General features: G+C 39.2%; 1 protein-coding gene across 2 annotated transcripts in view; it reads right to left on the bottom strand.

Moving 5' to 3' along the window:
• Positions 1–7,481: 7,481 nt before the first annotated feature.
• The window catches only part of ARHGAP6 (Rho GTPase activating protein 6), a 330,900-nt gene continuing 326,290 nt past the window's right edge, over positions 7,482–12,091 (bottom strand). For both annotated transcript variants that reach the window (XM_036743443.1, XM_036743444.1), the window contains exons 12-13: positions 11,418–11,498; positions 7,482–9,644 (exon numbers count right to left, since the gene is read on the bottom strand). In XM_036743443.1, the coding sequence (XP_036599338.1) occupies positions 8,923–9,644; positions 11,418–11,498 (803 nt within the window). In that variant the 3' untranslated portion in view covers positions 7,482–8,922. The remainder of the gene's footprint in view (positions 9,645–11,417; positions 11,499–12,091) is intronic.

A 12,091-nucleotide genomic window follows, 5' to 3' on the forward strand; every position in this document is an offset into this window, starting at 1 on the left:
AAATCTCATGCAGTCTGTCCTATCTACTGATATTCCACTGGCCCCTTGATCACTGAGTCTTACCATCCAAGATATCAATGGTTCTCCTATTCTTTGGCTGAATCTACTCAAAATATCTGTGACCTCTTGCGGTGAGAAATCTTCCTGAATTTCCCTTGTAACTGAATCTTCACCTCGGGTTTCTGTCTTCCTCCTTTGTATGGGTCGAGCCCTTGTCTGATCATTTAACCATCTCCTATTCTCTGTGTGAGGGACATCCTGAACCCCAGTAGTGTTTTGTACCTCAGCCCCTAACATTGTCTCATTTTCCCCCCACTCACTTCCTCTGCCACCATGGCTAGGACGAAGCAGGCAGTCAGGCTCTTTCTGGGCTGGGTTGAAATGCACTCTGGGCTTTTTTGGTCTCCTGTTGCTCTTAGCCACATTAATAGAAAAGTTCTCATTTGAGTCAGTTTGGTCTCCTGCTATCTGAGATTCCCCTTCTTGCTGTGGGGTAGGAGTGCCCCCATGTCTTTCACTTAATCTCAATCTTTCGTATACTAGCCGGTAGGCTGATAACATTATCCAGCTTTGCCTAGATAGTGATGCCCCTGACTGAATCCCAACTTCTTGTAAACACTTTTCTAAATCCCTAGGATCTCCTCTCCGTAGCCTTGGTTCCCAGTTTTCACAGGGTCCAGCTTTTTTAGCCAATTCTTTTGCTAGGGAGGAATAAAATGGATCCTCCCATCCTGGGATATTCATCTCTTCCTCTGGAATTGTTCTGCTTCTAAATAGAGATCTTATACCTAGCGATCCCATCCTCGTCGCCAAATGTATTAGGAGGGCAGAGTTTATAATCTCAAAGAGGATCATAAACATGTCTGAAAGGTTCAGAACCGCCGGATATAAGAAACTCTCAAAGTAGAAGGCAGAAGAATCAAAACATATATTTAGGCTCCACAGTAACCAACCCATGAACCAGCAACCCCATTTTGATATATTGATCAAAAGCTTCCAGGCCCAATAAGTACGCCTTGAAAGAGTAACCAGGAGGCTACAGAGAAGCATGATTGCGTAAAGCAAAATCATGCTTCCCCCTCTATGGTAAAAAGATTACCCACTGGCCTGAAGTCTTTGTTCAGCTTCCTCCCGTAGGTCAGCTCTGCTACTGGCAGCTCCTGCTTCAGCTGTGGCTGTGGCTGTAGCAGCCTCTGGCTCCAACGGGAGCTGCTTTTAATCATCCAGCTTCTGCGGGGGTGTAAGGTACGCCGGGGGAAAGCACAGGTTCTTTCAATCTGCTTAAGCAAGGTGAAGGGGTTGACCGGGAAAGCACAGGTTCTTTCCATCAGCTTAAGCAAGGGAAGCAAGGTGAAGGGGCCGACAAGCTTACTCCAGTCCAACATACAAACAGCATTCAGTTCAGGGGAAAAAGCCAAACTAGTCAAGGGCACTTGTTGACTAAGTGCTAAGGAGCCCATTTTTGGTTGCCAATACAACCACTTACCATAGTTTACCACATAATCATCGCAGATTTTATGACATTTTTTTTTTGCAAAAAAGTGGGGTGCGACCATTATGTGAAGCTTTAAAAAAAATTGTGTTGGTGTTGTCTTTCAGTTTCTTCCAGTCTCGCACCAACTTCTCACTCAATGAAAACTGTCTGCAGCTCAGTTTCCATGCTGTTCAGTGAACACAATCACTTTCAGCTTGAAGCCCGCAGAATAGTTTTTATATTTACCCATAATCAGAAAGAAATGCTTCACATGTTAATGTATGGTTGGCAGACAAACTGTATGGTCAACTAGAGTGGGAAGATGCAAATCTTACCATATCATGTGATTTACTCATGGCAGCTTCACCTGCCCGTCTTCTCCCCTTGTGCCCACAGCATTTCATTGGGTTAAGTAACAATACATTAGTACTGCAGCCCTCCAAACAAACCGTGCAAGTTGGCTTTTGGAAATGTACTGAAAATGTATGTGCACTGAGAATCCTAGGCTCACAGCTCGCAATGTGAGAGAGATAAATGCTTATCCATAGGCCACTGGTGAATACATTGCTACTCTGTCACCTTTTAAGTGGCGTGACAAACAGAATTATACCATTCGATCATTATGCAATGAAAGGTTATAAACCAATTTTTGCACTGAAAAAAAAAGTTCCAATGATTATGCGGTGACGATGATTATGTGCTGAAATACAGTGATTAGGGTTGTTCCCAGCAAAACTTTTTCTAAAACCTTAAAACATGATAAAAATTTAAACTATGATTATTTCATCAATTAAATTAAATAAATTATGTATTTTCAAGCATAAGGACTGTCCTGCGCACTGGTGATGAAAAGAGAAAGACAGAGCAGTTCCTGGTCTCAAGGACCAGGCCACCTTTAGACTCAGTCTTTCATGGATTTTGATCATGTTTTCCCCTTCTTGAAGAGTATTCAGTTGTACTTTAACGATTATGACTTTTATTAAAATCTCTCCTTTTGACTCAACGTAAGCGGCCAACTAAGTTTGTTTAGTATCTTCCTTAGTTTGAGCACATTTCACATGTAAAACAATTTTAAACCATGAGTTTATTTTCTTGAGTAAAAGTGTATAAAAGTGCTAAAAAGGGTATGTTAATAACTGCCAAGATGAGTATTAGGAGAAATTAAGATCTGGACCTTTCCTACCATTACTAACTACTCCTATCTATTTCTATAAAAATAATATTTAGGGCTAAATATTTAATTATACCTGACATAACTGTGGCATATCTGGCTCTTTGTTTATGGATCAACGTTGGCGAATGGATACCATAAAAATTCAATGTGTTGTTATAGCATACGTTGTTGTTCAGTCATTTCCAACTCTTCCTGACCCCATTTGGGGTTTTCTTGGCAGAGATACTGGAGTGGTTTGCTGTTTCCTACTCCAGCTCATTTTACAGATGAGGAAACTGAGGCAAACAGAGTTAAAAGACTTGTCCAGGATCACATAGTAAATGTCTGAGGCCAGATTTGAACTCATGAAAGTGAGTTTTCTTGATTCCAAGCCCAGTGCTCTATTCACTTTGCCTCTCTTCCCACCCCCATTCAATAGAAAAAATTAAAGAGCAAACAGTTTTTGGCATAATTTGCAGCAGAAATCCTGGATAATATTAATACACTGAATAGACAATAAAGAGAACCTCAACAACTACAAATCTGAATGCTAAATTTCTAATTTAAAAATCTATAAGAATGATTTTAAATACATGTTGAGGATATCTTTGATGAAAATATTGGCAGGGAACAGGCAGGATTTCACAAACATCTCTTTATGATAGATTACATTGTTACAGATGTCAAGTATCCAAGATGACCTCCCACTCCCCAAAAAACATTCGACTCAGAAGAACAAAATACTCTAAAGTCTTTGCTTTGATAATGAGTTTCCTCCATGTATTAACCTCATAAAGCTTCCTTGTTAAATGAAACCTTTGAACTCTGTTCAATGACCCTTTGGTTTTGTTTTTTTTTTAATAACATTCATGGCACTAAAGAAGGAGATCCATGCTTCCCAAAGGGTGCTCACCACTGTTATGAAGGACATTTTACATTCAACCCCAATGGAAGAGGGATTCCATGCATGCTAGGGGTCCTCAAAACTTTCTTTGCTTGGGACCCCTTTGGCAGTTGGGTAAAATCTATGGACCCTTTCTCAGAAGACTTTTAATATAATTAATTAATTTATTTTTAGTTTTCAACAGTCACTTCCATAAGATTTTGAGTTTTAAATTGTCTTCCCCTTCCTCTCCTCCCCCCTGCCCAAGATAGTGTGCAATCTGATATAGGCTTTATTTATACATTCATATTAAACATATTTTCACGTTAGTGGTGATGTAAAGAAGAAACAGAACCAATCAGAGGAACCACTAGAAAGAAGGAACAAAACAACGAAAGAAAAGGAGAGCAGATAGTATGCTGCCATCTGCATTCAGACTCCATAATTCTTTCTCTGGATGTAGATGGCATTTTCCATCCTGAGTCTTTTGGATTTGTCTTAGATCCTTGTATTGCTGAGAAGAGTTAAGTCTGTCAAAGTCAGTTATCACACAATGTGGCTGTTATGGTGTACAATGTTCTCCAGGATAGTTTTTAAAAAATATAATTAAATGACAATTAGATTTTTAGTTAGAGGTTAGTGCAAATAAATATCTTTTTTTTCCATCCAAATTCACAGACTCTCTCTGAAATTTGCTCACTGGCACCTTGGTGGTCCATATGCCTCAGGATAAGAACCCTTGTTATAGATGGTGAAGTCTTTCAGATACCCTTATTTGTAAACACTATTGTTTAGATTGCACCAAATCCCAGGTATTAGAAGGTCTCCCCTTGAGATCCATACTAACAATCCATACTAAAGAAGCTAAATGGATGAAAAGTGTCTGTAATATTAATTAAGTTGGGACTTTTTTTTACTGTTTTAGAATGCTAAATTAAGTGTCTTTGATTGAGCCTTACTAGGTGCAAAGCCCCAGGCCTAAACCCCTAATTACTAGGTGCTAAGCCTATGTGGGCGTGAAGCCCTCAGGGTCCTAAGGTGAGTTGATAAGACCAGAGCCAATAGTAGGCGCCTAAGTTCTGGTGGCTCAGATGATGTTTGATCATGTCCAAAGACTGTATAAAAAGAGAGAACAGAGCTATTTGCTTGAGGCTCTCACTCCTGGAGGAGTGTTGGCTTGGGACTTCTTTCAGCATCCTTTCAATGACTGCCTATGTGCAAGAATTGGCTGAAGGATATCTATCATCAAGGAAATGTATACCTGGAAAAGGAAATAGGCTGTCATATGTGTATAATGTGAGTTGGCTGGCCAAAGGGCTTTGTACCAACCAAGTGCAGTAAGATGTAAAGGAAAGCTTCCAGTATATCTTGGCTGTCCTTTGTGGAGGACTAACAGGGGAACATGAATAAGTATCTTATAGGATAAGAGGGCATGCATGGGTTATAATCTTCACCCATGGAAGAAATACCTATAATGCTGAAATCACTTTATAGTCTTTTAAGTTTTCATCTTTTCTTGTCATTTGTGAGCTTTCTAAAATATTTCAAGAATGTTGAGTATGTGCTCCTTGGGCATAAGAGCATATGCAAAACAACCTTTAAGGTCTCTCTAAGAATATATAGAAAAAGGTCATAATAGCTAGTATTTATATAGCACTTTAAGATTTGCATAGCACCCATGAATGTACAACATTATTTTATCCTCACAACAACCCTAAAAGGTTTTATCCTCACTATACAGATAAGGATACTGAGGCAGGGAGAGGTTAAGTGACTTGACCAGGGTCACACACCTAGCAAGCATCTGGAATTGGATTTGTGTATTTCCTGACCCCAGACACAACATTTTATCTATTGCTCCTGCATGGTGGATAGTATAATGGATTCAAAGTCAGAAAAACATGGGTTTGATTTCTTCCTCTAACACTATCTGTGTGACTATAGGCAATTTTTTCAGAGTCTCGATTTCCTCAGTTATAAAATGGGGATAAGAATAAATGTAGCACCCACCTCCCAGAGTCATTGCAACGACCAAATGAAAGAATATATTTTGAAATGCTTTGCAGACATCAGCTACTGTTGCTATAAAAAGAGGTTACTTCTGGCTTTCTAGGAGGAGGGATATATTTGGAAATCAAGGTGATATAAGATAAAAACAAAATATATAAATTAAAAATAAAACGATAGTTAAAAAATTAAATGAAAGAAAAGAAGCTACCAAGTGCAGATGTAAATAGCAAGAAATGAAGGAGATTATGTACAATTAGCCAATTAGTTTACTGAGTATAGATAGGCATGAATTCACTTACTGACCATCCACTCCTTAATGTCTAGCATCTGGTTATATCCCCAGTATCTGCTTCAAGTACCTTCTAAAAGGTCACCAATTGGGGGCAGCTAGGTGGCGCAGTGAGTAGAGCACCAGCCCTGGAGTCAGGAGGACCTGAGTTCAAATCCCACCTCAGACCCTTGACACATGTACTAGCTGTGTGACCTTGGGCAAGTCACTTAACCCCAATTGCCCTGCCCCCCCCAAAACAAAAAAAAAATAGTCACCAATGACTTTGTCAATATCCCTTTCCTCATTCTTTTCTTATTCACACGTTTATTTATTTGTTTTTAAATTTTAAATTTTATTTTCTGTTCCAAATGACTCTATTGACTACTCTAGGTTTTAAAGTCTTTGCTCTTCTCTAGTTGGTGGCACCACGTTCTGCTGGTTTCCCTTCTATGTCTCTGCCTACTCCCGTTTCTTGCACTATAACCTCTTCTTCCTTCCTGAAAATTAAGTACTCAGATTTGGGTCATAGAGATATAGAAAATATAGAGATATTGAGATATAGCAACATAGATAAAAGGGCGCTGGACCTGGAGTCAGGAGACCAAGCTTCCAGCAGCTTTTTTGCTTGGTTTCTCTACCGAGGAGAATAATCCTCAGACTAGAAAGGATGGGGAAAGTGGTTAAGAGGGAATTCAAGTACTTGAGAAAATGATGAGAAATTTTTCACCTGGGAAGGGTTGAACAGAATAGAAACCTGAGATTAGTGACCCAGATAGAAAGCATCTTGCTATCCTCAATGATTCTAAATCAGTAAGGCTAGACCATATCCTTGATTATTCATAGAACTGGTAGATAGGATTTCTAAGAAACGTGTGGTGATCCAGAGCCCTGGGTATACATGCATGCATATAATACACATGTATACAGTGCAAATATATTATGTATAATACATTATGTGTAATATGTAAGTGTATATTACATCAATACGAGTGTATGTTATGTGTAATATGCCCGTACATGTATATCACATACATTTTCTACATTTTGTGTGTTTTGTTCCAGATCTATGTCTACATTGTGTAATAAAGTCCTGAGAAACAATGGTGTGTGTGTGTGGGGGGGCATATGTGTGTGTGTGTGTGCGTGCGTGTGGGCATGTGTGTGTGCGTGCGTGTAGGCATGTGTGTGTGTGCGTGCGGGTGTAGAGATCACCTATGAGGGGAGTCCTACAAAGGAGTGAAAGCCCCAGTGAACTTTGCCTTTCCTTCCCAGGGTCTTCTGAGTTGCTATAGCACCCCAAATTCCTTCCTTAGGGACTAACCTTCTCGTGATAATCCTATTTTAATTTACTTAGGCTAGTACTTGGATGAAAACCCCACAGTCTATCTGTCCTTAGAGCTACATTTGAATGATTCCTAGGTTGGTCAAAGGTGAGCAAAGCGTTATTTTCTCTCGGCAATACTTTCATTGCTATTCTCTCCCCTTCAAAGAAGCATGGGAAGAACAGTTGAACGGAAGGAAGTTTATTTACTTGCTTTGTGTCCTGAAATAATAAAAGATTTCTTTTTCTTTTTAGCTATTTCCCAATAACCTCACACATATGCTCTATGCTGGATTTGCATGAGCAATTTTCCAGCTACAATATTCCAACTTCTTTTATGAATTTTCAATGATATCTGATGCCAGAGAATACATGGTTTGCTTAGCTCTTTATTCAAATATGGCACATAGAACTTAAAGACAACATCACTGAAAAAAGTCATCATCTTCATTAAAATTAAGACTAGCATGGTTTAGAAATTTTTTTTGTATATATAATACACTTTCCCTTATCAAGTGAAAAATTTCTTAAAACACTGAAGTAAATTGCCATCTGCTGGCCACGAAATGATTTTGCAGCTACTTGAAAAACACCAAACATACACTGTAACACTATATAGTATTACTGTATCACAAAGCAGCCTAAAATCATCGAAGAAAATGCTTCCTCAACCTTTGGTGTCATGTATATGCAAAGTTGGATTTCTTTCCAAACATAATTTTAATACCCTAAGCACTGCATTTATCTGTTTATTTATTTGTTTTTAATACTGAATGCATGTGGGGTAAAAGGAAAAGCCACATTCAATTGTAATTTGCATATCTTAATTTAGGCTTTTAAAATTTTTAGAGTTGGATTCCAGTTTGTTGTTTTGAAAAATATATAAAAATCATACATTATAAATATATAATATATTATATATACTGTTTATATAAAATTGTACTTAGCGTAGATTGGGGAGAAGAGCTTTTGAATTATTCTTCCATCTGTTAGGCACGGCCTTACTCCTGACTGATTAGCTGAATGGCTTCTAATGAAATCTAAAAAAATATTTTTATAATGTATCAATTTTTAAATTTTGCTCACAAGCATTTTTATATGGAAAAAAGTATGTGGTGAGTATATTTTTCCCCCTATCACACTACTATTATTATAAAAAATATGGCTTTTCCTGTCTCTCTAAGTTTAGTGTTTTTCTCAGGCAGTGACAAAAGGGCTTTCCTCCATTTACAAATGTATATTTAAAAAGCACAGAAACCTGCTTGTGCACACTCTATAGAATTTCAATGCTTGTAACATAAGTGCAGTGATTAAAAAATAAAAACAAAAACCAGTCAAAATTGTTCCTTTTGTTTTCGGTTTGTGAACATATCATATATGATTATCATACATAACCCATTACAGAATATACAATCATCAGAACTGCAGACATATAAATACATTCAGCTACACCAAAGCAATAGATTTTTATCTTACACACAGCCAAGGTGGGCACAATTGTTAAAATAGATAGTTTCATTCCATTTTTTCTTCCTTAAATGCTGGCTATGCAACAGAAATTTATTTGTAAATGGACATTTGACAGTGCTATTAAAATCTTAAAGTGAAAATAGTGTTGACTTTAAAAAACATTTACATGAACTTTAGTTGGTGTAAAAACAAGAAGAAGAATTCACCTGATTGTCCAACAGCATCATTTTGCTTTCTTTTTTCCTACTGGAGGGAAGAACGGACATTCATGGCAGTTTGTGTATATGTGTATGTGTGTTTAATTTTGGGGGGAGAGGGGAGAGATGGGTGTGGGGAGTGGTCATACTAGAGTTTCAGGGAGGGCATCTGGATTATCAGCGGATAGGAGCTCCCAAATTTGCCATCGCTCCCTCTGCCAATCATGCCAGTCTGGATTTGCCAAGTTTTTACTGTTCTGATCACTGGCTTCGATGGAATAAGCATTGCCCAGTTTTTTCACTGTGTCCTGATTCTCCTGACCAAGATCCGAATTGTCAGTAGAGACAGTCATTTGTCCTTCTTCCTTTGCAGCAGTCTCTGAACTTTCCTCTGGCCTCCGAAGTCTCCACAAGGGTTTCTCGGTGGGCTGCTGAGATGGTACTGACACTTGCTTCCCTGGGCCCGGGTAGGGAGGCGGAGGCCTCTGTTCATTTCTGCCACTCTCTGCTACTCTAAGATACAGAGACTTGGCCCTGTTTTGCAGCCACGTCATGTCCAAGTCACTCTCACTGAGGTCTTCTGCACTACTCAAAGTCAAGTACTGCTCAGATCTCAAATGAGATTCTTCCGAGCCTCGCCTGGTTTCCTGTATCTGGGGTGTGCTGCAAACTCGAGACACCGGAGCGTGGGGCTTACACTCTGGGGTGGTGGCCGCGGTCTGAGTCCTTCGGATAATCTGCTTCCCACTGTCCAGTTCTGCGGAACTACCCTGCCAACGTGGGCAGTTCAGGGAGAGGTTCCCCTGGGAAAGGGAGCACCGCCCTGGACGAAGGAAGCTGCTTTCATAAATGTCTCCATAGGAGCCTGGAAGGGGAAGAGTATGGAAATTCATTCATGGTCATTGGAGCAGTGCTATGCTTCATCTGCCCTTTTCCCCACCCACTCTCAACCCTTTTAAACAAGAATGCTAGTACAGCCTTAGGTTGGTGTTACCCAAAGAAAGATTTTGTTGTTGTTCAGTCATTTCTGTTACATCCTACTCTTCGTGACCCCATTTGGGATTCTCTTGGCAAAGACACTGGAGTGGTTTGCCATTTCCTTCTCCAGCTCATTTTATAGATGAGTTAACTGAGGCAAACAGGGTGAAGTGACTCACCCAGGGTCACACAACCCCAGACCAAAGAGTAACATTCACATTTGCTGATTGTTATTTTAGGCAGCAAGATGGCATCATATGTACAATTCTGGGTTTGTTGTCAAAAAGGACCTGGGATCGAAAACTGCCTCAGACACTCAGTAACTGTGTGACAGCTGACAAGTCACTTACCCTCTCTTAGGCTTTTTCCTCATCCATGAATCAGGAAAAATACTAGCGCCTACCTGACAGACTTGTGATAATGTAACATGCCAAGTGCTTTGGCAATCTTCAAACACTATATAAATGTCGATTATTGTTGGTAAATAATAATCACTCCTGCCAGTTTATCTTTCTGAATGTCCACATCGTACATAGCACATAGCACTACTGTGTGCTACGAAGAAGGGAGGAAGAGAATATGCCCCTCTTATTTAAAGGAGCTTACCATCTAGGGGAGAGACTTTATTATCAATGAAACCCATTACAAGAAGGCCAGAAGCTAAAACGAACTATTCAGACCAAGAAGATAGTTAATATAACAGCTGCAATGTTTATCTTTCTACCCTGTTTTCTTCCTGATACTGAGGGTGAACACATTTCTCAGGACAGTTGGGTTTTGGCATAAAGCTTTTGGAAGTAACTTGATGTCTCTGTGTTCCTGTTTTTCTTGGGAGAGGGGAGACTTTCCCTCTCAAAGTAATGTGTAGGCAAAAAGCACAAGGACATTTTTGGAAACTAGCATTTTCAGAGCCTGATAACAACTGAAAGATGAGGTAAGAGAAGGACCAGAGTTCTAGAATCATTCCATACCAGTCGGATAAAGCATCTTCTCCATTGATGGAGATACCTGGTGGATAGAGGTAGCAGCATATTACCAATAATGAGTTAAGTGCCACAGTATGCCATCAGATGTTGGTTTGACTTAACAATTTTCCTTTGTTCTAAGGGAGGGTTCAATGTCAAGGCACCATGTAGTGGCGGGGGGGGGGGGGGGGGGCGGCATATATTCAGACATGACTGTGACTTTCAGCACACAGTGTCTGGCATATAGTAGGTGCTTTAAAAAAAGATGCTTGTTGATTTAGAAACAAAAAGCACCCAAAAAAACCCCACAAAAAAACACAAAAACCCAACCCTCCTTGAATAAAAAGTGGAATAACTGGTGGGTATCTGTAACAGATACTTCCAATACTGCCCTGGAATCCAAAAAGGCTTTCAATAGATGAAGGCTTCCAGTGTGTTGGGTCATTTTTTTGTATGATGTGTGCAAAGTGCAGTTATGGGGATGGGTTGTGATTTCCACCACTAGAGGGAGAATCTTTATGGTTACACTCGCAGAGCCATTGAAGTAGCACTGTATGTATGTCTCAAGAAACAACTTCTAAATCACTACCAAATTGAGATAGACTGGAAGTGAATGAACAACAACCCCTGCCCCCAAGGTAATCAATACATCCTGTGAGATTTGCCAAAATAGGATTTTTAAAATAGCACTGTACCTGTCATTCCTGGGCTTTTGGTTCCACTTTTTAATGTTGAATGCCAGGTTCCCCAAATATTGAAGGGCTCCTCTGATACATCTAAAGAAGAGTTGATGAAATGTTATAATATGAACTGATACAGCCAATTAATCAAGATCAGTCAATTAATCAGGAACTATTTACAAAGTACCCACATTAGACAAAGCATCAGGTACCGTAGAAGATACAAAGAACTTTAAGATGTGGCTCTTGCCTTCACAAAGCTGACAAAATTGGGGAAACAAAACATCCTCATATGTGCAGGTAACTAGTATATATGTATATATGCAAGGTGATTTCGTCAGTGAAAAAAATGCCACCTGAGTAGACATAAGTGCTATGAGATCAGTTTATAATAAAAAAAAATCAATGACAGTTGGTAGTGGTTTTTTTTTTTAAATAACCCTCAGAAGAACTCCAAACACTTGAGAATTTGCTAATTTTCAAGGAATAAAAAAATGGCCATAATGACCAAAAAAAGATCCTCCCAAACAAACTCCAAAACATTTTTATACAAACTGTGAAGATCTCAGAGAATAACTCTGAAATTTATTACATTCAACTTCATTAGGTAGCTAGGTGGCACGAGTGAAGAGAGTATTAGAAGGAAGACCTGAGTTTGAATTCTGCCTCAGACATTTAATTAGCTGTAT

The sequence above is a fragment of the Trichosurus vulpecula genome, chromosome 2, assembly GCF_011100635.1.
Source record: "Trichosurus vulpecula isolate mTriVul1 chromosome 2, mTriVul1.pri, whole genome shotgun sequence".
NCBI classification, from domain to species: Eukaryota; Metazoa; Chordata; class Mammalia; order Diprotodontia; family Phalangeridae; genus Trichosurus; species Trichosurus vulpecula.